The 23,930-nt window shown below is 39.3% G+C and overlaps 1 protein-coding gene across 2 annotated transcripts; it reads left to right on the top strand.

Annotated features, from left to right (window-relative positions):
• The first annotated feature begins 230 nt into the window (after window positions 1-230).
• mrpl22 (mitochondrial ribosomal protein L22) lies at window positions 231-12,703 on the top strand. 2 transcript variants are annotated; one of them, XM_061898817.1, is made up of 7 exons: window positions 231-331; window positions 408-450; window positions 8,402-8,534; window positions 9,490-9,555; window positions 11,492-11,569; window positions 11,659-11,728; window positions 12,416-12,703. In XM_061898817.1, exons 1-7 carry the CDS (start codon window positions 307-309, stop codon window positions 12,622-12,624), a joined length of 624 nt encoding a protein of 207 aa, XP_061754801.1. In that variant the 5' UTR covers window positions 231-306; the 3' UTR covers window positions 12,625-12,703. The 2 variants fall into 2 exon arrangements, with proteins under 2 accessions (XP_061754801.1, XP_061754802.1); XM_061898818.1 differs by lacking the exon at window positions 9,490-9,555.
• The last annotated feature ends 11,227 nt before the right edge of the window (window positions 12,704-23,930 follow it).

The following is a 23,930-nucleotide window of genomic DNA, read 5'->3' as shown; positions in this document are numbered from 1 at the left end:
TTTTAGTATTATTACACTATCTGTATTTGCTTTTGTTTTCTTTCATTGATGTTGGAAGTGCCTTGACTTTTGCGTGAATTATAAATGTATGTTTGTTGTTCAATATAAAAAAATAAATAATTTAAGTGTTTATCATACCATGTGTCCGTTGTATACTGATTATATAATTTAAACTAATACATGTTATGCTTTCAATAAAGTTAATACATCCATCTATCCAATTCCTACCGCTTGTCCGTTTTGGGGTATAGAAACATAACACTGCCGTAAAATGATTCGTTGTCGGGACTTCGGAAAGAAGCTAACATGGCCGGCTCCGTGACAACCGTCGGTGAGGCACATGCCCACAAATTGCCTCTTTTCTTTACGTTTAAATACATAATTGACGCCACTTTGTCCATTTACAGGGTTTTCATCGATACGGCGTATACTTGGTATTTTTCATCCGAGGTAAGAGGCGTTATTTGTAACGTTAGCATTAAAGCTAGTCAGAAGGACATTGGTGCTGGACAGTAGTTATAGTTTGTTATTTCCAGTGTGTATGCAACAGTGAAATCAAATAAGTTCCTGGAATAAAGTTAAAGTATCAATAAATGTCACACACACACTAGGTGTGGTGAAATGTGTCCTCTGTATTTGACCCATCCCCTTGTCAACCCCCTGGGAGGTGAGGGGAGCAGTGAGCAGCAGCGGTGGCCGCGCCCAGGAATCATTTTGGTTATTTAATGGCGTACTGAAACGCACTACTACCGACCACGCATTCGGATAGTTTATATATCAATGATGAAATATTAACATTGCAACACATGCCAATACGGCCTTTTTAGTTCACTAAATTGCAATTTTAAAATCCCCACAGAGTTTATTGTTGAAAACGTCGCGGAATGATGACGCGTATGATGATGTGTGTTTGTGATGTCTCAGGTTGGAGGGGACATAATAGCCCAGCACCACACACGGCTAAAAGTTGTCTCTTTTCATTGCATAATTACACAGTAATTTGGACATCTGTGTTGCTGAATCTTTTGCAATTTGTTCAATTAATAATGGAGATGTCAAATTAGAATGCTAGTGGTGGAAAGCGGTGGATTGCAGCTAGGGCTGGGCGATATTGGCTTTTATTAATATCGCAATATTTTTATGCCATATTGCGATATACGATATATATTACGATATTTTGCCTTAGCCTTGAATGAACACTTGATGCATATAATCACAGCAGTATGATGATTCTATGTGTCTACATTAAAACATTCTTCTTCATACTGCATTCATATATGCTACTTTTAAACTTTCATGCAGAGAGGGAAATCACAACTAAGTCAATTGACCAAAAGTGTATTTATTAAATACTCTTCATTCTATCGCGGGTGACTTTTTAAATTAAAGAACACATTAATAGTGTTGCTACCTTTTGGTAGCAACACTTCTGCTGCATACTTTGCATATTGCTGTTGTCTGCTGAATATCTTCCCACTTGAAGCCAAACCACCGCCAGATGACGGACCCCCTGCTCTCTTTTTTGGGCATTTATTGTTCTTCCTCTATTTGTGATCAGTTTCGCACCATCTCTCTCTTGTATTGTCATAAGCTCTGCTCCGCTTGACCTGCCTCAGCTAACGGCGAGAGCTATGACGCTAGACTCGCAAGAGTATGTGACGTATGTAAGAAGGCGGGCCTGTTTTCCGTCTCTGTGAGAATGAGAGACGAGGAGGAGTGAGAAGAGCCTGTTGTGTGATGCACGCAGCTAAAAGCAACTCGACCTGTCTCAGCTAACGTTAGCCATGCTAACGTTAGCTCTCGGCGAGAGCATGTGACGCTAGACGCGCGACAGTCTGTGATGTACGGAAGAAGGCGAGCTTGTTTTATGTCTCTGTGAGAAGGTGACACAAGAAGGAGTGATAAACGGCAGTAATGTAATGCACGCAGCTAAAAGCAAGTGTGGGAGAACATTTAATCAAATATTACGATATAGTCATTTTCTATATCGCACAGAGACAAACCTGCGATATATCGTTTCAATCGATATATCGCCCAGCCCTAATTGCAGCTGCCTTTAGCAACTGAAACACAGCCTCTGTTTCTTTGTTTGTTGTGAAGCTTTAACACAGAGCGGTTAATCGAACATGTTTGTCTACGTCAACCAGCAAGTTTTTGGATGGGAAAATTGTGATATTAAGTCGACTCTTACCGGAGACATCAGTGGATTATGCGTCCTCCTGCAGCAGCTGTCAAAAAAGGCAGCTGTGAGCTTGACTCCTCGGCTTCTCTGAGAGACACTGGCGTTCACCGCAGCCATCCGACTTTGATGTATGACTTTACAATCTCACTAAAACATTAAGCAGATAAGGGATCTTCCAGAATTATCCTAGGTAATGTGTCTAATTACATCTGAAAAGCTCACACTGCCGCCACTCGGAGCCTTCGCTTTTTTAGGGTCCGCCCTGCCAGCAAAGGACATCCATGTCCTTTGCTAAGGCAAGGACCCTATTGAATCTGTAACGTTTCTTATTATTATTATTAGGGTCCGCCCTGCAATGGCAAAGGACATCCATGTCCTTTGCCATGCAAGGACCCTATTGAATCTGTAGCGTTTTATTATTATTCTTATTATTATTCTTTCTTTCTTCCGCACCGATACTCGCCTATGCGCTGTATTTTGACCCACTGACCATGCCTCAAAGCACACCAAATTTGACACACGCGTCGGTGAGGAGTTTCTTCCCAACATATTAGGGAGCCGAACCAGAAAAATCAAAATTGCGCTCTAGCGCCCCCTAGGAAAAGACAAAAAATGGATTGCTTGTAACTTCCGGTAGGAATGTCGTAGAGACATGAAACAAAATCCTCTATGTAGAACTGACCGAGACCTAAATTCCCCATCAGAAACTCCTATACCTAAAATCAACAGAAATTTTGCAAAACCCTTTCAAAGCAAAATTTTTGCCAAAAATGCTATTTTTGCCTCTTTGAGCTGTAATTTGACCCCCTTAAAATGCTTCAAAACTCACCAAACTTGGCAGACACATCAGGACTGGCAGAAATTGTGATCTAATGAAAAAAAAAATTTCTAAAACTCAAAATTGCGCTCTACAAAATTTTTGGAATGAAACACAGAAAAAACTGCTTCTAGGAAGAAAACACAGACAAAACTGCTTGTAACTTCCGGTAGGAATGTCGGAAAGACATGAAACAAAAACTTCTATGTAGGTCTTACTTAGACCTACATTTTAATAATTGACAGCTAGCAGAAAAAATCAACAGGAAGTTGGCAATTACCCCTTCAAAATAAAAGTTTTCGTGAAAACCCGTCACCTTTTTCAAATCGAAACTCCTCCCAGTGCGTTTGTCGTTTCGGCTTCAAACTTGCACAGGGGAGGGATTGAACCCTTTTAAAAAAAGTGGTCGGACAAAATTGTGATAAGTTTTAAGGGTTTGATTTTACGCGCCTTCAAAGAACCCCTGCGCAAATTTTCGTAAAAAATTTCGTTTTTGCCTCTTTGAGCTGTAATTTGACCCCCTTAAAATGCTTCAAAGCTCACCAAACTAGGTACACACATCAGGACTGGCAACAATTGCGAGCTAATGAAAAAACCAAACCCCAAAACTCAAAATTGTGCTCTAGCGCCCCCTAGGAATACAACACAGACAAACTGCTCCTAGGAAGAAACAAATACAAAACTGCTTGTAACTTCCGGTAGGAATGTCAGAGAGACATGAAACAAAAACCACTATGTAGGTCTGACTTAGACCTACATTTGAATAATTAACATACTTTGGCAAAAATCAACAGGAAGCTTGATATTTTCACTTCAATACAAAAACTGCATTACTTTCACAATGCATTAAATAGTGTCACCAAGGCTTCTCCTGCCGTGGGGCTCGGGGGCAGCAACCCAAGGCGCGCTCGCACTTTCGCACCCTTATTTGACCCCCTTAACATGCTTCAAAACTCACCAAATTTGACACACACATTGGTATGGAGCGGCAGACCAACTTATTAAGCAACCAAATACCAAAAATGAAAATTGCGCGCTAGCGCCACCTAGGAAGAGACAAAAAACAGACTGCTTGTAACTTCCGTTAGGAATGTCGTAGGGACATGAAACAAAAACCTCTATGTAGGTCTGACTTAGACCTACATTTCCGTTAAACACTTCTATACCTAAAATCAACAGGAAGTTGACAAAAACCCCTTCAAAACAAATTTTTTGCAAAAAATGCCTTTTTTGCCTCTTTGAACTGATATTTGACCCCCTTAAAATGCTTCAAAGTGCAAGTTAAAGCTATACAATGCCAAGTGAAAGCCATTTATCAACAACATCCAGAAACGCAGATCTGTAATTTGACCCCCTTAACATGCTTCAAAACTCACCAAATTTTACACACACATCAGGACTGGTGAAAATTGCCATCCAATAAAAAAAGCAAACCCCAAAAATGAAAATTGTGCTCTAGCGCCCCCTAGGAAAATAAACTGATAAAACTGCTTGTAAATTCTGTTAGGAATGTCGTAGAGTGATGAAACAAAAACTTCTATGGAGGTCTGACTAAGATCGGGACTCGGGACACGGCGGCGGCGGCGGCCAACGGCGGACCCGACCAACGCTGCTTGCAGCTTTAATTATTATTATTCTTCCGCAGCTTCGAACCCTAATTTGACCCACTGACCATGCTTCAAAACTCACCAAATTTGGCACACACATCGGTAAGGCTTGGCAAAAACACGTATTAAGCAACCAAACCCCAAAAATGAAAAATGCGCGCTAGCGCCCCCTACGAAAAAAAAAAAAAGAATTGCTTGTAACTTCCGGTAGGAATGTCGTAGAGACATGAAACAAAATCCTCTATGTAGAACTGACCTAGACCTAAATTCCCCATCAGAAACTCCTATACCTAAAATCAACAGAAATTTTGCAAAACCCTTTCAAAGCAAAATTTTCGCCAAAAAACGCTATTTTTGCCTCTTTGAGCTGCAATTTGACCCCCTTAAAATGCTTCAAAACTCACCAAACTTGGAACACACATCAGGACTGGCAGAAATTGTGATCTAATGAAAAAAAAAAAAAAAAAATCTCAAAATTGTGCTCTAGCGCAATTTTTCAATAAAACACAGAAAAAACTGCTTCCAGGAAGAAACCACAGACAAAACTGCTTGTAACTTCGGGTAGGAATGCCGGAAAGACATGAAACAAAAACTTCTATGTAGGTCTCATTAAGACCTACATTTTAGTAATTGACAGCTAGCAGAAATAATCAACAGGAAGTTGGCAATTACCCCTTCAAAATAAAAGTTTTGTAAAAACCCGTCACCTTTTTCAAATCGAAACTCCTCCCAGTGCGTTTGTCGTTTCGGCTTCAAACTCGCACAGGAGAGAGATTGAACCCTTTTAAAAAAAGTGGTCGGACAAAGTTGTGATAAGTTCTAAGGTTTTGATTTTACGCGCCTTCAAAGAACCCCTGCGCAAATTTTCCCAAAAAATATCATTTTTACCTCTTTGAGCTGTAATTTGACCCCCTTAAAATGCTTCAAAACTCACCAAACTTGGCACACACATCAGGACTGGCAACAATTGCGAGTTAATGAAAAAACCAAACCCAAAAACTCAAAATTGTGCTCTAGCGCCCCCTAGGAATGCAACACAAACAATACCCTAATTTGACCCCCTTAACATGCTTCAAAACTCACCAAAGTTGACACACACGTCGGTACGGTGTCCCTCCCCAACATATTAAGCAACCAAACCCCAAAAATGAAAATTGCGCGCTAGCGCCCCCTAGCAAAAAACAAAAACAAATCGCTTGTAACTTCCGTCAGGAATGTCGTAGAGACATGAAACAAAAACCTCTGTGTAGGTCTGACTTAGACCTACATTTCCAATGAAAAATGTCTATACCCAAAATCAACAGAAATCTTGCAAAAACTCATTCAAAGCAAAATTTTCGCAAAAAAATGCTATTTTTGCCTCTTTGAGCTGCAATTTGACCCCCTTAAAATGCTTCAAAACTCACCAAACTTGGCACACACATCAGGACTGGCAGAAATTGCGATCTAGTGAAAAAACCAAACCTTAAAACTCAAAATTGCGCTCTATTGCAATTTTTGAAAAAAACACAGAAAAACTGCTCCTAGGAAGAGGAAACGGATAAAACTGCTTGTAACTTCTGGTAGGAACGTCGGACAGACATGAAACAAAAAACTCTATGTAGGTCTCACTTACACCTACATTTTGATGATTGGCATCTTTCAGTTGAAATCAACAGGAAGTTGGCAATTACCCCTTCAAAATAAAAGTTTTGTAAAAAGCCGTCACCTTTTTCCAGACAAAACTGCTTGTAACTTCTGTTAGGAATGTCGTAGAGACATGAAACAAAGACCTCTATGTTGGTCTGACTAAGATCGGGACTCGGGACACGGCGGCGGCGGCGGCGGCCAACGGCGGACCCGACCAACGCTGCTTGCAGCTTTAATTATTATTATTCTTCCGCAACTTTGAACCCTAATTTGACCCACTGACCATGCTCCAAAACTCACCAAATTTGGCACACACATCGGTAAGGCTTGGCAAAAACACGTATTAAGCAACCAAACCCCAAAAATGAAAAATGCGCGCTAGCGCCCCCTACGAAAAAAAAAAAACAGACTGCTTGTAACTTCCGGTAGGAATGTCGTAGAGACATGAAACAAAATCCTCTATGTAGAACTGACCTAGACCTAAATTCCCCATCAGAAACTCCTATACCTAAAATCAACAGAAATTTTGCAAAACCCTTTCAAAGCAAAATTTTCGCCAAAAAACGCTATTTTTGCCTCTTTGAGCTGCAATTTGACCCCCTTAAAATGCTTCAAAACTCACCAAACTTGGCACACACATCAGGACTGGCAGAAATTGTGATCTAATGAAAAAAAAAAAAAAAAAATCTCAAAATTGTGCTCTAGCGCAATTTTTCAATAAAACACAGAAAAAACTGCTTCCAGGAAGAAACCACAGACAAAACTGCTTGTAACTTCGGGTAGGAATGCCGGAAAGACATGAAACAAAAACTTCTATGTAGGTCTCATTAAGACCTACATTTTAGTAATTGACAGCTAGCAGAAATAATCAACAGGAAGTTGGCAATTACCCCTTCAAAATAAAAGTTTTGTAAAATCCCGTCACCTTTTTCAAATCGAAACTCCTCCCAGTGCGTTTGTCGTTTCGGCTTCAAACTCGCACAGGAGAGAGATTGAACCCTTTTAAAAAAAGTGGTCGGACAAAGTTGTGATAAGTTCTAAGGTTTTGATTTTACGCGCCTTCAAAGAACCCCTGCGCAAATTTTCCAAAAACATATCATTTTTACCTCTTTGAGCTGTAATTTGACCCCCTTAAAATGCTTCAAAACTCACCAAACTTGGCACACACATCAGGACTGGCAACAATTGCGAGCTAATGAAAAAACCAAACCCCAAAACTCAAAATTGTGCTCTAGCGCCCCCTAGGAATACAACACAGACAATACCCTAATTTGACCCCCTTAACATGCTTCAAAACTCACCAAATTTGACACACACATCGGTATGGAGCGGCAGACCAACTTATTAAGCAACCAAACCCCAAAAATTAAAATTGCGCGCTAGCGCCCCCTAGGAAGAGACAAAAAACAGACTGCTTTTAACTTCCGTTAGGAATGTCGTAGAGACATGAAACAAAAACCTCTGTGTAGGTCTGACTTAGACCTACATTTTGATAATTGGCATCTTTCAGTTAAAATCAACAGGAAGTTGCCAATTACCCCTTCAAAATAAAAGTTTTGTAAAAAGCCATCACCTTTTTCCAGACAAAACTGCTTGTAACTTCTGTTAGGAATGTCGTAGAGACATGAAACAAAGACCTCTATGTTGGTCTGACTAAGATCAAGACTCGGGACACGGCGGCGGCGGCGGCGGCCAACGGCGGACCCGACCAACGCTGCTTGCAGCTTTAATTTTTTTTGTGCTTCAGTCTAACTTTCCTCATCCACAAATCTTTCATCCTCGCTCAAATTAATGGGGAAATCGTCGCTTTCTGGGTCCGAATAGCTCTTGCTGCTGGAGGTTCACATTATAAACAACGTGAGGAGCCCTCACCCTTGTGACATCACGCGCACATTGTCTGCTACTTCCGGTACAGGCAAGGCTTTTTTATTAACGACCAAAAGTTACGAACTTTATCGTCGATGTTCTCTACTAAATCTTTTCACTAAAAATATGGCAATATCGCGAAATAATAAAGTATGACACGTAGAATGGACCTGCTATCCCTGTTTAAATAAGAACATCTCATTTCAGTAGGCCTTTAACCCCCAATTCCAAACCCTTGATGCTGAAGTAGTTATTGCAAGTGTTACAGTTTGTTAGATATGCATTTTATTATTTGTCCAGGTTGGCAACAGGAGCAGGCGGTACCCAACAGATGTGCCTCCACACCAGCGCTTCACTAGACGCCAAGAACTGGGAAAGGAAGAACAAGATCGTTTATCCACCTCAGCTTCCAGATGAGCCCCGCAGACCAGCAGTATGTTCCCAATACAGAATGCAATTACCGTATTTTTCGGACTATAAGTCGCAGTTTTTTTCATAGTTTGGCCGGGGGTGCTACTTATACTAAGGAGCGACTTATGTGTGAAATTATTAACACATTACCGTAAAATATCAAATAATATTATGTAACTCATTCACGTAAGAGACTAGACATATAAGATTCATCGGATTTAGCAATTAGGAGTGACAGATTGTTTGGTAAACGTATAGCATGTTGTATATGTTATAGTTATTTGAATGACTTTACCATATGTTACGTTAACATACCAGGCACCTTCTCAGTTGGTTATTTATGCGTCATATAACGTACACTTATTCAGTTTGTTGTTCACTATCCATCCGTCCATTTTCTACCGCTTATTCCCTTTGCGGTCGCGGGGGGCGCTGGTGCCTATCTCAGCTACAATCGGGCGGAAGGCGGGGTACACCCTGGATAAGTCGCCACCTCATCGCAGGGCCAACACAGATAGACAGACAACATTCACACACACATTCACACACTAGGGCCAATTTAGTGTTGCCAATCAACCTATCCCCAGGTGCATGTCTTTGGAAGTGGGAGGGAACCCACGCATTCACGGGGAGGACATACATACTCCACACAGAAAGATCCCGAGCCTGGGATTGAACCCTGACTACTCAGCAACTTCGTATTGTGAGGCAGACACACTAACCCCTCTGCCAACATGAAGCCCCCTGTTGTTCATTATTCTTTATTTATTTTAAACTGCCTTTCAAATTTCTATTCTTGGTGTTAGGTTTTATCAAATGAATTTCCCCCAAAAATGCGACTTATACCCCAGTGGAACTTATATATGTTTTTTATTCCTTCTTTATTATGCATTTTCGGCAGGTGCGACTTATACTCCGAATAATACCGTAAATGTTTAAATATCGATAGTAGTTCTATTTCATCCTTCCTAAAACAGGAGATCTATCATTCAAGAAGACAGATCAAGTACAGCAAAGACAAGATGTGGTACCTGGCCAAAATGGTGAGTTTAAAGAACATGGTACATTCAAATTCCGCAAGTAAAAAGATGGTAACTACTAGGGCTGCAAATCTTTGGGTGTCCCACGATTCGATTCAATATCGATTCTTGGGGTCGCGATTCGATGATATATTGATATATGATACTCGATTCAATAACAATATTTTTCCGATTCAAAACAATTCTGTATTCATTCAATACATAGGATTTAAGCAGGATCTACCCCAGTCTGCTGACATGCTAGCAGAGTAGTTGATTTTTTTAAAAAGCTTTTATAATTATAAAGGACAATAAACTGATTGCAATAATGTAAATTTGTTTTAACTATCAAACGAAGCAAAAATATGACTTATTTTATCTTTGTGAAAACATTGGACACAGTGTGTTGTCAAGCTTATGAGATGCGATGCAAGTGTAAGCCACTGTGACACTATTGTTCTTTTTTTTATTTTTTTTTATAAATGTCTAATGATAATGTAAATGAGGGATTTTTAATCACTGCTATGTTGAAATTATAACTAATATTGATACTGTTGTTGATAATATTCATTTTTGTTTCACTACTTTTGGTTTGTTCTGTGTCGTGTTTGTGTCTCTCAATTGCTCTGTTTATTGCAGTTCTGAGTGTTGCTGGGTCAGGTTTGTTTTGGAATTGGATTGCATTGTTATGGTATTGCTCTGTAGTGGTTTGTTGGTTTGCTTAAAAAATAAAAAAATCGATTTAAAAAAAATATGAGAATCGATTCTGAATCGCTCAACGTATTCGATTCGATTCGTATTCGAATCAATTTTTTCCCCACACCCCTAGTAACTACGAGTGTTGTCCCGATACCAATATTAGGTTACTGGTACTGGTAATAAAATTATTTTGATACATTAAACATATGTTTCTTATCGCAAGTTTGTCCTTAGATAAAATAGTGAACATACTAGACAACTTGTCTTTTAGTAGTAAGTAAGTAAACAAAGGCTCATAATTAGTCTGCTGACATATGCAGTATCATATTGTGTCATTTTACTTTATTTTATTTTGTCAAAATTATTAAGGATAAGTGGTAGAAAATGAATTATTCATCTACTTGTTCATTTACTGTTAATATCTGCTTACTTTCTCTTTTTTTGAATTATTCTCTCTACACATCTGTTAAAATGTAATGATCACTTATTCTTCTGTTGTTTGGATGTTTTACATTAGTTTTGGATGATACAACAAATTTGGGTATCAATCCGATATCAATTCGTTACAGGATCATACATTGGTCATATTCAAAGTTCTCATGTGTCCAAGGAAATATTTTCTGAGATTATAAACGTAATATACATTTTCTTAAAACGAAAGATGTTGTGATGCCAAAAATATCGACGTAATCATTGAAGTATCCACTAGATACACTCTTGTACTTGGTATCATTACAGTGGATGTCAGGTGTCGATCCACCTATGGCGTTTGTTTACATTTTGACGCCGGTGAGCTACGGTGTGTAGTGAAGCATGTTTAGCTATTCCTCGTCCCGCAGGGATGATACTTGTAAGAAACATACTTTATTTGTTGCCATGGAGACCAGGATTAGTGATTTAGAAGCAGCTACGACACTGCTGACAGCGGCTGGACTTTAGCCACTAGTTAGCTAGCCATGTCCTAAAGCACCTCTTCCTCAGGGCTTTTCAGTGTTATAACTTCACCTTTATCTTCAGTTTTTAAGCCAAAATGCGTCAGTTCTCCCTTTTCCGTCTACACACTGTCTGCTTGTAAGTTCTTCGTGATTGTGCGCTAGTAAACCAGCAATGACACGAGGTGACGACGGCGGGGCGGAGTGGTGGACCGGTACTTTTCAGAGGCATTATAGTACCGAATATGATTCATTAGTATTGCAGTACTGTACTAATACCGGTATACCGTACAACCCTAGTCACTACTATAAAATTATGCTTTTTGCAGATTCAAGGCATGAGTATCGATGAGGCCATTGCACAGTTGGACTTCAATGACAAGAAAGGGGCTAAGGTCATGAAAGAGGTCCAAAGCTGCACCATTTTGGCTCACCTATTTATTTTAAATCAATGAAAAATGTAAGAATTGTCTTAACTTCTAATCTCCCATTGCAGGTGCTCCTGGAAGCTCAGGAGATGGCAGTAAAGAACCACAATGTGGAGTTCAAATCCAACTTGTATGTAGGTGAGTGTCTGCAGGAGGATCTAAATTAAATTACACTTACTGTTTATACATAAGAGGTGTTGGGACACTCAGCTATTACACTTACAGGAAAAAAGTAATCAACCATTGTGTTACTTTTACAGCAGTAAACTCTATAAATAAAATGATAATACGCTGCTATAGGAATATTATATATTGAAAATAAATTATTTTCCAGTCCAGAATATACCCTACCTCTTGCCCTAAGTTAGCTGGGATAGGCTCCATCCTACCTGTAACCCGAATGAAGATATTGTAGAAAATGGATTGAAAATAATTTTAGAAAATGACAAAATTGTGTCAATCAAAATCCACACTCTAAAAGTCATGTATTAAAATCGTAGTTTTGAGTTATGGAATTTTGGTTTTGATTGAAAAGAAAATACATTTTAAAATATAATACTGCGATAATATACTAAGGTTAACAATTAAAATGGTCACTTTTTTAAGCAAGTTCCCCTGTATATACTTTTTGTTGTAATGCCATTTCTGTCCACTAGAGGACAATCCAACACTACCAATCAACATGCTTTTTCTTTTGTTTTGAGAGGGGTTGCTCACTTTTACATTCAAATTAGACATTAAAATAGTGTTTACTATAATCCCACAAGGCAACACTGAAAGTATGTAACATTAGGTAAGTTAAATATTCCCTCGCCTCGCCTGCAGCCCAGTCATTCTCCGGTAAAGGGATGTACCTGAAGCGCATCCGCTACCACGGCAGAGGGTTGTTCGGCATCATGGACAAAGTGAACTGTCACTACTTCGTCAAACTAGTGGAGGGATCACCGCCCAAAACGGAGGAAGGGACCAGCTTGGATCAGGCTAAGGAGTACGTGCAGAGCCTCAAAAGAAGAACCATCATACACAGTCTGTAGACTGAGTGTCCACTGTAACAAATGAAGTTTATGTGTGTCAGTGATATTTGTAAATAAATGAGTAAGGAGACCCTCTTAAGCGCTGCTCTGAGTTTTTTATTGTGGTGACTGTTAGGGGGGAAAAAACTGCAGTGTATCGATTTTCTATAAAAGATGCTCCATTGTAATACAAAATAATACCAGACAAAAAATTTTACTTGAAAAATTGAAATTTGACGATAAAGTTGTCAATGTATTTTATGAGAAGAATTACCATATTTCCTTGAATTGCCGCAGGGCATATAGTTAGCGCCTGCCTTGAATTACTGCCGGGTCAAACTCTCTTCCCAAAATAATTAGCGCATGCTTAGTATTACCGCCTGGTCAAACTCGTGACGTCACGAGTGACACTTCCCCTGTCGTCATTTTCAAAATGTAGGAGGCTGATTTCAATACCGATAATTTGAAATCGCATAAAGGGAAGAAGATTAAGAGCTATTCAGTAGGATTTAAGGTCCAAGCTTACATCACGCTCAAATTTTTACTGCATACCATTGGTAAGTGCCGGAGTGAGAAGAGGTTTTAAAATAATTAGCGCATGCTTACTTTTACCGCATGCCTTTGGTAAGCGCAGGAGTGAGAAGAGGTTTTAAATTAATTAGCGCCCCGGCGGCAATTCAAGGAAATACAGTAAGTTGCAATATTATAGAAAAAAATGATACTAGTAATTTGCTTTGTGTATTGTCATGTCATTTAGTTTGATTTCTTATTTCAGGATTATGTTTGTGTAACATTACGATTTGGTTCTTGTAATGTACTGTGACTACTTTTATGGTTTTGTAATGTTACAACTTACATCCTTCTGAATATACCTTCCCATAGCGACTACTGTAATTCTTGCTATTTTGAACATTGTTTTTCTTCGTTCTTTAACCATTTTTTTGTTGTAACTCTATGTCGGTCTCGTAAAATGACAACTTTTTTATTGTAAGAACTTTATCTGTAACTTAACTTAATTCCAGTCTATTCCTGGGTCCCTATACCATTTAAATGTTCCTTGTAACATTACGACTGTAATAACCCAACTTTGTTTATGTAACATTTTTCTCTTCAGTATTCTCGCTACTTAACAATTTTTCTGACTATACAACTTTTTTTTTATACCAATGTGACCTAATTCTTATTCTGTCACATTTTTTTTTCTTGTAAAATTACCAACATCTTGTAACTACATTTTTCTCACATTACATTCTCTTAGTATGATTTTATTGTATTATTACGACAACTTCTCATTAAATTGCTTTTCTTTTAGAATGTCACACTTTTCTTGTAACGCCACAACGTTCTCAACTTGAAGAACTTATTCTTAAAAACTGTAAAAACATATTTTTGCAACATCATTTCCCAAATCATTACTTTTCTCTTGTAACTTCAGGCATTTTTCATAAACATCACAATTTTCTTCTCAACTTTAGCAACCTATTTTTGCAAGATGACTTAAATTTCGTAACATAATTTATCTTGTAAGACACCTCATAACACTACTTTTCATTTGTAACTTTATGCTTTTCTCGTAACGTCCCAATTTAATTCTCAACTTTAAGAACATATTCTTGCAACACGACTTGTGTCTTGTTACATCATGATAACTTCTAATTACATAAATTTTCTTTGATAACTTAATGCTTTTCTCGTAACGTGGTAATTTTCTTCTCACCTTTAGGAACTGTTATTCTTGCAACATGACTTAAGTCTCGTTACATGACGTGTCTTGTAACATGTCCTAACATTAATTATCTTTTGTAACTTCACACTTTTTTTGTAACGTCGTAATTTTCTTCTCAACTTAAGGAACCTATTCAGCAACATGACTTAATTTTTGTGACATGGCGCATGTCTTGCAAAATTACGACAACTTCTCATAACATTACATTTCTTTTGTAACTTCACAATTTTTTTCATAATGTCGCAATTTTCCTCTCAACTTTACAAACGGTTTCTTGCCACGTGACTTAATTCTTGTAACAAGACTTGTTACATTACGACAACTTCTCATAACATTATTTTTGTAACTTCACGCTTTTCTCTTAAAGTAGCAATTTGCATCACGACTTTAGGGACTTTTTCTTGCAACATGACTTAATTCTCGTAACATGACGCATGTGTTGTAACATTTTAATTTTCCTTGGGGAACTCTCCTGAAGGAAACAAAGTACTATCTATTACAACAACTTCTTATAACATTACTTTAGTAACGTCATGCTTTTCTCGTAACGTCGCAATTTTCTTTTTACCTTTAGGAATGTATTCTTGCGACGTGACTTAAGTCTCGTAACATGACATGCATCTTGTAACAGCTTCTCATAACGGTACATTTATTTTGTAACTTCACTTTTTTTGGTCATTTCGCAATTTCCTTTTCAACTTAAGGAACCTATTCTGCAACATGGTTTAATTCTCGTAACATAACGCATGTCTTGTAACATTACGACAACTTCTCATAGCATTACTTTTAATTTCCAATTTCACACTTTTTTTGTATCGTCGCAGTTTTCTTCTCAACTTAAAGAACCTATTGTGCAACATGACTTAATTTCTCTTAACATGACGAGTGCCTTGCAACATTACAACTTCTCATAACATTCATTTTTTTTGTAACTTCCCAATTATGCTCATAATGTCACAATTTTCTTCTCAACTTTAGAAACTGTTTCTTGCCATTTGATCTCATTTTTGTAACAAGGCGTGTCTTGTAACATTACGACAACTTCTGATAACATTATTTTTGTAATGTCACGCTTTTCTCGTAAAGTCGCAATTTTCATCTCAAATTTAGGAACTTTTTCTTGCAACATGACTTAATTCTCGTAACATGACACAAGTCTTGTGACATTACAACAACTTATAACATTACTTTTGTAACGTCATGATTTTCTCGTAACGTCGCAATTTTCTTCTCACCTTTAGGAATGTATTCTTGCAACATGACTTTAGTCTCGTAACATGACGTGTCTTGTAAAACAATAATTACATAACATTAATTTTCTATTGTAATTTCACACTTTTTTTGTCGTCGCAATTTTTTTTTCAACTTAAGGAACGTTTTCTGCAACATGGTTTAATTCTCGTAACATGACGCATGTCTTGCAACATTACAACTTCTCATAACATTACTTTTCATTTCCAACTTCACACTTTTTTTGTATCGTCGCAGTTTTCTTCTCAACTTAAAGAACCTATTCTGCAACATGACTTAATTCTCGTAACATGTCATTTGTCTTGCAACATTATGAAAACTGCTCATACGATGACATTTCTTCTGTAACTTCACAATTTTGCTCATAATGTCGCAATTTTCTTCTCAACTTTAGAAACTGTTTTTTTGCCATGTGACGTCATTCTTGTAACAAGACGTGTCTTGTAACGTTACGACAACTTCTCATAGCATTATTTTTGTAACTTCACGCTTTTCACGTAAAGTAGCAGATTTCCTCTGAACTTTAGAAACGGTTTTTTACAACATGACTTAATTCTCGTAACATGACGCATGTCTTGTAACATTGCGACAACTTATCATAACATTACTTTTCGTTTCTAACTTCACGCTTTTCTCATGATGTCGCCATTTTCTTCTCAACTTTTGGAACTTGTTCTTTCAACATGACTAAATTCTCCTAACATGACAACTCTTCATAAAACTTTATTTTTCTTTTGTTATCACGCTTTTCTTGTAACGTCAAGGCAAGGGAAGTATGTTTGAATAGCACAATTTGTACACAAGGCAATTCAATGTGCTTTATAGAAAATTAAAAGGCAAAATTCAAAATAAAATAATTATAATTCAAATTCAAAAACTAAATAAAATCATCAAAACTATCATAATTCAAATTAAAAAAACAATAAAATCATCATAAAAACTATCATAATTCAAATTAAAATAATGTAGGTAAAATACTTTCAGTTGTCATATGCACAATTAAATAAAAGTGTTTTCAGCTCGCGTTTGAACATTGCCAACGTATCGTCGCAATTTTAATATGATTTCATTCTTGTAATATGACGTTTCTATTGTAGCATAACCACGATCTCGGAACATGACTCTACAGTTATTTCTTATAACATTCAGTATTTTCTCATAACATGTTTTTTTTCTTGCGACATCAAAATTGTTATCATTGTAACATTACCTATTTGTAAATTTAAGCATTTTCATAATTGTATAAATGTGTGACATCACAATTTAATATTTTTTCCCCTCAAAATGACACCAGCAAAAGCTTATAGGAACAAAACCATGCATTTTTTTCTCAGCTAAGAGTGGAAGTTGTTTATTTTCCCCTAATTCATCAGTAAATAACCGATTGGTCTTACTCACAGTTTCCAGCAAAGAGTATATTTGATGTATTATTTTGGAGATCATAATGAGCATATGTGCATCATCATCATCATCATACAAGTACAACCATTTCACATGCAAAGCTATTCGCTGGCATCCAATTTCAGCGAGCAAGCGCTTTTGGTGTCAGGTTGGAAGGTCGGGTCGGTCAGGGCAAAAGGTTTCATCTCTCCCCCCGATCTAGAAATTCATGACATGGCTGTCTCTCTTCATCTGTCTTGCTGAGTGCAAGCACATACACTAACATTTAGTGGTACTTAACACTCAGTGTCCACCTCCGAGGTTGCACTTCATGTTGAAGACTCAGCTTACAAATGTTAGATCTTTGCAAAGGAAAATTTGGGAAGTAATAATGTTTATTTGATTCATTTACTTTTTAAATTAGCCCTACATTTTACATGTGTACTGTATACAGAGAATCGACTGCAGTGAGTACCAGTTTTAGAGGTGCAGTTTTTCATTAATGAATTAGTGGATGACGCGCCATATAATTAATTGGACCATTTATCCATCCATTAATTTTCTACCGCTTTCTCTTCGGGGTTCCGAGGGGCGCTGGAGCCTATCTCAGCTACAATCGGGCGGACGGCTGGGTACACCCTGGACAAGTCGCCACCTCATCGCAGGGCCAACACAGATAGACAGACAACGTTCACACTCACATTCACACACTAGATAGATAGACAGATAGATAGATAGATAGATAGATAGATAGTACTTTATTGATTCCTTCAGGAGAGTTCCTTTAGGAAAATTAAAATTCCAGCAGCAGTATACAGAGTTGATATCAATTTAAAAAAAGTAAAAAGTAAATAATGGGGGTTTAAATGGAAACAAAATAGAGAAATATTACAATAAGAATAAAAAGTAAAAAGTAACAATGGGAATAAAAATATAACAGTAAAATAAGAATATAACAAGAGAAAGTAGGCTGTAGTGACCATGTTATGAAAATGTATTGCACTGTTATTGTTTTGCATCCCCTGTCATCCTTGTACCACCCGCCCCCCGTCCCAGAGAGGAGTTGTACAGTCTAATGGCGTGTGGGACAAAGGAGTTTTTGAGTCTATTAGTCCTGCACTTGGGATGAAGCAGTCTAGCACTGAACAGGCTCCTCTGGCTACTGATAACGCTATGCAGAGGGTGACTGGCATCATCCAGGATGCTCACTAGTTTGTCAACAGTCCTCTTCTCTGCCACCGTCACCAGTGAGTCCAGTTTCATTCCGATTGTACAACCGGCCCGCCTGATCAGTTTCTCAAGTCTGGAGCTGTCCTTCTTAGGGCCAATTTAGTGTTGCCAATCAACCTATCCCCAGGTGCATGTCTTTGGAGGTGGGAGGAAGCCGGAGTACCCGGAGGGAACCAACGCAGTCACGGGGAGAACATGTAAACTCCACACAGAAAGATCCCTTAGGTTTTATAAAACCCCCAAAATTGGGTGATTTGTTCTCTTGTCAACTTTTTTATCTTATCGTTTCATGTTTGTAATGTAACACTCTTTGTAGGAATTTGTGGTCCTTGTAAAATTCCGACTGAATTTTGTAATGCAACACTTTTTGAATTTTTTCATGGTCCGTGTAACATTCCGACCTAATCGATGTAATGCAACACTTTTTGTATGTTTTTTGGGTTTTCCTTGTAACATTCTCACTTAATTGTTGTAATGCAACACTTTTTGTATGTTGTTATTTTCCTTGTAACATTCCGACCTTAATTAAGGTCGGAATGTTACAAGGAAAAAAACTTAATTAAGGTCGGAATGTTACAAGGAAAATAACAACATACAAAAAGTGTTGCATTACAACAATTAAGTGAGAATGTTACAAGGAAAACCCAAAAAACATACAAAAAGTGTTGCATTACATTGATTAGGTCGGAATGTTACACGGACCATGAAAAAATTCAACACCTTTTTCTCACTAGCACTCATCGAGGGCGGACGTGCCCTTTTCCTCTCCCTTATCTCTCCGGCTTGCTTCTTTGTCTTGTCTTGTCTCAACTTTCTTGTTGCCTCTTTTTGCACTGCTCGCCACACACACATACCCTAGCCCCTATTGCCCACCCCCCTCTCTCCCCTCTGTTGCAAGTCTCGAGATGTATGTTGTAATATGTATATGTGCTTGCTATGGAGGTTTTTTCCCCTTTCCAAACTGGGCCCCCTTAGGAGCCCATGTAGATTGTATTTTTTTACTCATCTTCCCCCAGCGTTTACCTTTTTCCCATCTTTTACGGGGCGCCTTGTGGCGACCCATTAGCGTTCCTTTTCTGTTTTTTGATTGATTGATTGAAACTTTTATTAGTAGATTGCACAGTACAGTACATATTCCGTACAATTGACCACTAAATGGTAACACCTGAATAAGTTTTTCAACTTGTTTAGGTCGGGGTCCACGTTAATCAATTCATGGTACAAATATATACTATCAGCATAATACAGTCATCACACAAGTTAATCATCGGAGTATATACATTGAATTATTTACATTATTTACAATCCGGGGGGTTAGGTTTGGTTGAAATCAGTACTTCAGTCAACAATTGCATCGTCAGAGAAATGGACATTGTAACAGTGTAGGTCGGACTTGGTAGGATATTCACAGCGAGCATTGAACGTAGTAGTGAGTTTGGAAAGCATAAGAACAAGTACCGTATTTCCTTGAATTGCCGCCAGGGCGCTAATTAATTTAAAACCTCTTCTCACTCCTGTGCTTACAAAACACATGCGGTAGAAGTAAGCATGCGCGAATTATTTTAAAACCTCTTCTCACTCCTGCACTTACCAAAGGCATGCAGTAAAAAATTGAGTGTGATGTAAGCTTGGACCTTAACTCCTACTGAATAGCTCTTAATCTTCTTCCCTTTATGCGATTTCAAATTACCGGTGTTGAAATCAGCCTCCTCCATTTTGAAAATGATGACAGGGGAAGTGTCACTCGTGATGTCACGAGTTTGACCAGGCGGTAATACTAAGCATGCGCTAATTATTTTGTGAAGCGAGTTTGACCCGGCAGTAATTCAAGGCAGGCGCATACTATATGCCCCGCGGCAATTCAAGGAAATACGGTATATACATTTGATTATTTAGATTTGATTATTTAAAATCCAGGGAGGTGGGATGTGGAGGAGGGGAGGGTGTTAGTTTAGGGTGGAAGTTGCCTGGAGGTGTTCTTTTAGTGCGCTTTTGAAGGAGGATAGAGATGCACTTTCTTTTACACCCGTTGAAGTGCATTCCATATTGATGTGGCATAGAAGGATAATGGGTTAAGACCTTTGTTAGATCGGAATCTGGGTTTAACGTGGTTTGTGGAGCTCCCCCTGGTGTTGTGGTTCTGGTGGTCATTTACGTTGTGGAAGTAGTTAGACATTTACTTCAGTATCAGGGAGGTGTAGCGGATCTTATAAACTAGGCTCAGTGCAAGTTGTTTTACTCTGTCCTTCACCATGAGCCGGTGGTCAAAACCCTGTACACTTTGAAAAAAATGTCATTAAACAAATGCCGCAGACGGCAAACATTTTTAAACAGCCCCTTAGGTCATTCAGCAACTATAGAATTATAAAATGATATTGCTGAATAAAGAATATGTCTTATCATCTTATCTTATATCTGACAGTCCAAATATGTTGACACACACTTGAAGGACGGAGAATTGTTTTTCCATTGTCTGTCTTTGCAACACGACCACTTCCTTTCTCACAGCCGTGTGTGTAATAATAATAACAATAATAATGGATTAGATTTATATTGCGCTTTTCTATTGTTAGATACTCAAAGCGCTCACATTGAAGTGGGAACCCATCATTCATTCACACCTGGTGGTGGTAAGCTACATCTGTAGCCACAGCTACCCTGGGGTAGACTGACGGAAGCGTGGCTGCCAGTTTGCGCCTACGGCCCCTCCGACCACCACCTATCATTCATTCATCATTCATTCACCAGTGTGAGCGGCACCGGGGGCAAGGGTGAAGTGTCCTGCCCAAGGACACAACGGCAGCGCTTTTTTTTTGGATGTCAATAGGTGGGAAGCGAACGTGCAACCCTCAGGTTTCTGGCACGGCCGCTCTACCCACTACGCTATGCCGCCCCTATAACTGTTAACTGTGTAACTGTGTCAGTTTTCACACACTTTTCAGACGCGCTAAATAAGGACACAAAACAGTGCTCGCATAGCAGTTGCAGCCTTGATAAATCAGCTGAATAGCTATATTTGCATCAACTCCTTCCAGCGTTAGTGGAAGAATCTCTCGAGTTGAGTATATCAGGTGTGCATGTGCTATCAAGTATGCATGTGTTTTACTACACGCTAACCTTTAGTAGATCAGGCCCTCGGTCCCCAAAATGTACAGGCATAACAAACTTTTTAGTCCCATCTGATTTTCCTTTGACAGAAGTTTGCCGTCGGTAGTGAAACATTTATGGTGGTGCGCGGTGGTTCTCATGAGAAGCCAGAAACATGAATTATTCAGCCGCAGACAAGCTTCTTCTGGCCCCACGAAGCGGCCTGGGTAGGATGCTATGGCGGAGCTTGGCTTGTAGTTTGTTGTCAGTCGTGTGCTGTCTCATCTGACAGCAGGAATAGAAAACATGTGGCGAAAGTCAGGAATAAACGGAAGAAAGATCCAAATAGTCTGGACTTGATTATTTATGAGCGTTTGAAATACTTTGTATGCACCGCACACACCTGAAGGGACGTCAGCGAGGTTGCTTCTTTTCGTTAAAAAGTGCCGCCGGTTGTTTTAATTTGCTTGCAATCTTTCTAGCGGGTGTTGGTTCGCGAGTATCGTACACCCACAAAATGCGGTTTCGAGCTCCCAAATGAGATCTCGGCCTGCGAGCGGCCATGTAAACAGTCGGTGGTCATGTAGGTGCCCTTGAGAAACAAACGTTAAGCAGCTTGTTTCGCTCTCTGGACAGCTTTCAATAAAATCCTGTTTGCCTTCCACTCTACCAGGGGACGTTTAACCCCTTCTTATGCATCTGTTTTTAGACCGGAGCAGAAACAAAAGTATTATCTTTACTTTCCAGAATGAACAAACTGGAAGAGTTTGGCCAAGAGTGGTCAATGTGCACTTTTTTCAATGGTGTCAGAAGTGGGATCACCCTTGAGAAAGGGGACATCTGTGTAAGACCTTGGAGATGCGTGGGGATCTAAGGTATGTGATTAAGTTGCCATGTTAAGCAATAGTCGGTATACAGGTGGTAAAACCCTGTGAATGCAGATTCCATGGTACCACTTGTCCGAGTTCTGGGACAGGAGTGGACTCATGTACGACAGATCCTGGAGATGGGTAAACTTTTTAACAAGTGGTCATTATCAGAGTTCGAATCCAGGTTGAGGGTACTGTTTGCTGGAGTTGTGTGTCAAAAAAAAAAGATGACACCGACACAGGTGACCGCTGCGTTTCAGACCTTATTGATGTGTCAATCAGTTTGATGCCATCTGGTTACCATGCTAAACAGGATTTAGTATACTGCTTTTTCAAACCTAATATATCTATAATTTAGGTCAGGTACTGATTTCTGTGAAGTGCGAGGACTTTTGGGAGAAATAGGAGTAGAGAACTGATTGCATAATGAGTTAAAGGCAAGGTTATCTCAAATAAATGCTCATAATATTTTAAAAATATAATATAAGCACTTTTTAGTAGCGTTTTTAGAATAAAATAGAAAGCAATTTATTGATCCCTGGGGGAAATTCAACACCACAGTTCACTCACAATAGACAATAATAATGATAAATAATATATAATATATGAATAATAGAAATATATTCTATATACATTCTACATTTAAGTGCAGTCAAGAAGGAACATATGCATTATACAGTCTGATGGCTGTCGGTATGAAGGACCTCCTGTGTCGTTCAGTGTTACATTTTGGGAGTCTGAGCCTTCCACTGAACGTGCTCATTTTCTCCACAAGGTCCGATTGTAGTGGGTGGGAGGTGTTGTCCATAATGGCTAGGAGTTTTGCTAGACTTCTCCTCTCTGACACCACCGCTAGAGAGTCCAGCTCCACTCCCACCACGTTACTGGCTTTCTCTACCAGCTTGTCCAATCTGTTTGTGTCCCTCACTCTTAGCCCGCTGCCTCAGCAAGCCACGGCGTACAAGAAAGCGCCCGCCACCACCGACTCGTAGAACATCTTCAACATCTCTGTATAGACGTTGAAGGATCCTAGCCTCCTGAGGAAGTAGAGGCGGCTCTGTCCCTTCTTGGAGAGGGCCTCAGCGTGTTTTGACCCATTCAGCTTGTTGTCGATGTGTACACCGAGGTATTTATAATCCTCAACCATGTCCACATCGACCCCCCTGATGGAAACAGGGGTCGCTGAAGTACTCCTCTTCCTTCCCAGGTCCACAACCAGCTCCTTGGTCTTCATCACATTGAGATGGAGGTGGTTCTTTCCACACCATGTGACAAAGTCCTCCACCAGTGCCCTGTATTCCTCATCATCACCATCCTCAATACACCCCACTATCGCAAAGTCATCAGAAAACTGCTGAAGGTGGCAGGACTCAGATTGATAGTGGAAATCGGTGGTGTAAATGGTGAAGAGGAAGGGGGATAGGACTGTGCCCTGCAGGGCCCCGGTGTTGCTGACCAGCCTGTCAGACACACAGTCCTGCAGTCGAACGTACTGTCATCTGTCAGTCTGGTAATCTACAACCCAGGACACCAAGGGGGCCTCCACCTGCATCTTCTCCAACTTCACACCCAGTAGCCCAGGCCGTATGGTATCGAAAGCACTGGAGAAGTCAAAAAACATAACCCTCACACTGCTCGCAGGTTTGTCTAGGTGGGCGTAGGCTTGGTTCAGCAGGTAGATGACTGGGTCCTCCAGTCCCAGTCGGGGCTGGTAAGCGAATTGGAGTGGGTCCAGGTGGGGCGGAGTTGTTCCAGGACCAACCTCTCCATGGTCTTCATGATAT

This window comes from Nerophis ophidion, linkage group LG04 (genome assembly GCF_033978795.1).
Source record: "Nerophis ophidion isolate RoL-2023_Sa linkage group LG04, RoL_Noph_v1.0, whole genome shotgun sequence".
Classification (NCBI taxonomy): Eukaryota; Metazoa; Chordata; class Actinopteri; order Syngnathiformes; family Syngnathidae; genus Nerophis; species Nerophis ophidion.
This window is presented reverse-complemented; position numbering and strand designations above follow the sequence as displayed.

Coding starts and splice junctions, on each gene's coding strand:
- mrpl22 (XM_061898817.1), top strand. CDS start 307: ATGGCCGGCTCCGTGACAACCGTCG. Junction 332..407: donor CGGCTCCGTGACAACCGTCG/GTGAGGCACATG, acceptor GTCCATTTACAG/GGTTTTCATCGATACGGCGT. Junction 8,535..9,489: donor ATGAGCCCCGCAGACCAGCA/GTATGTTCCCAA, acceptor TTCCTAAAACAG/GAGATCTATCATTCAAGAAG.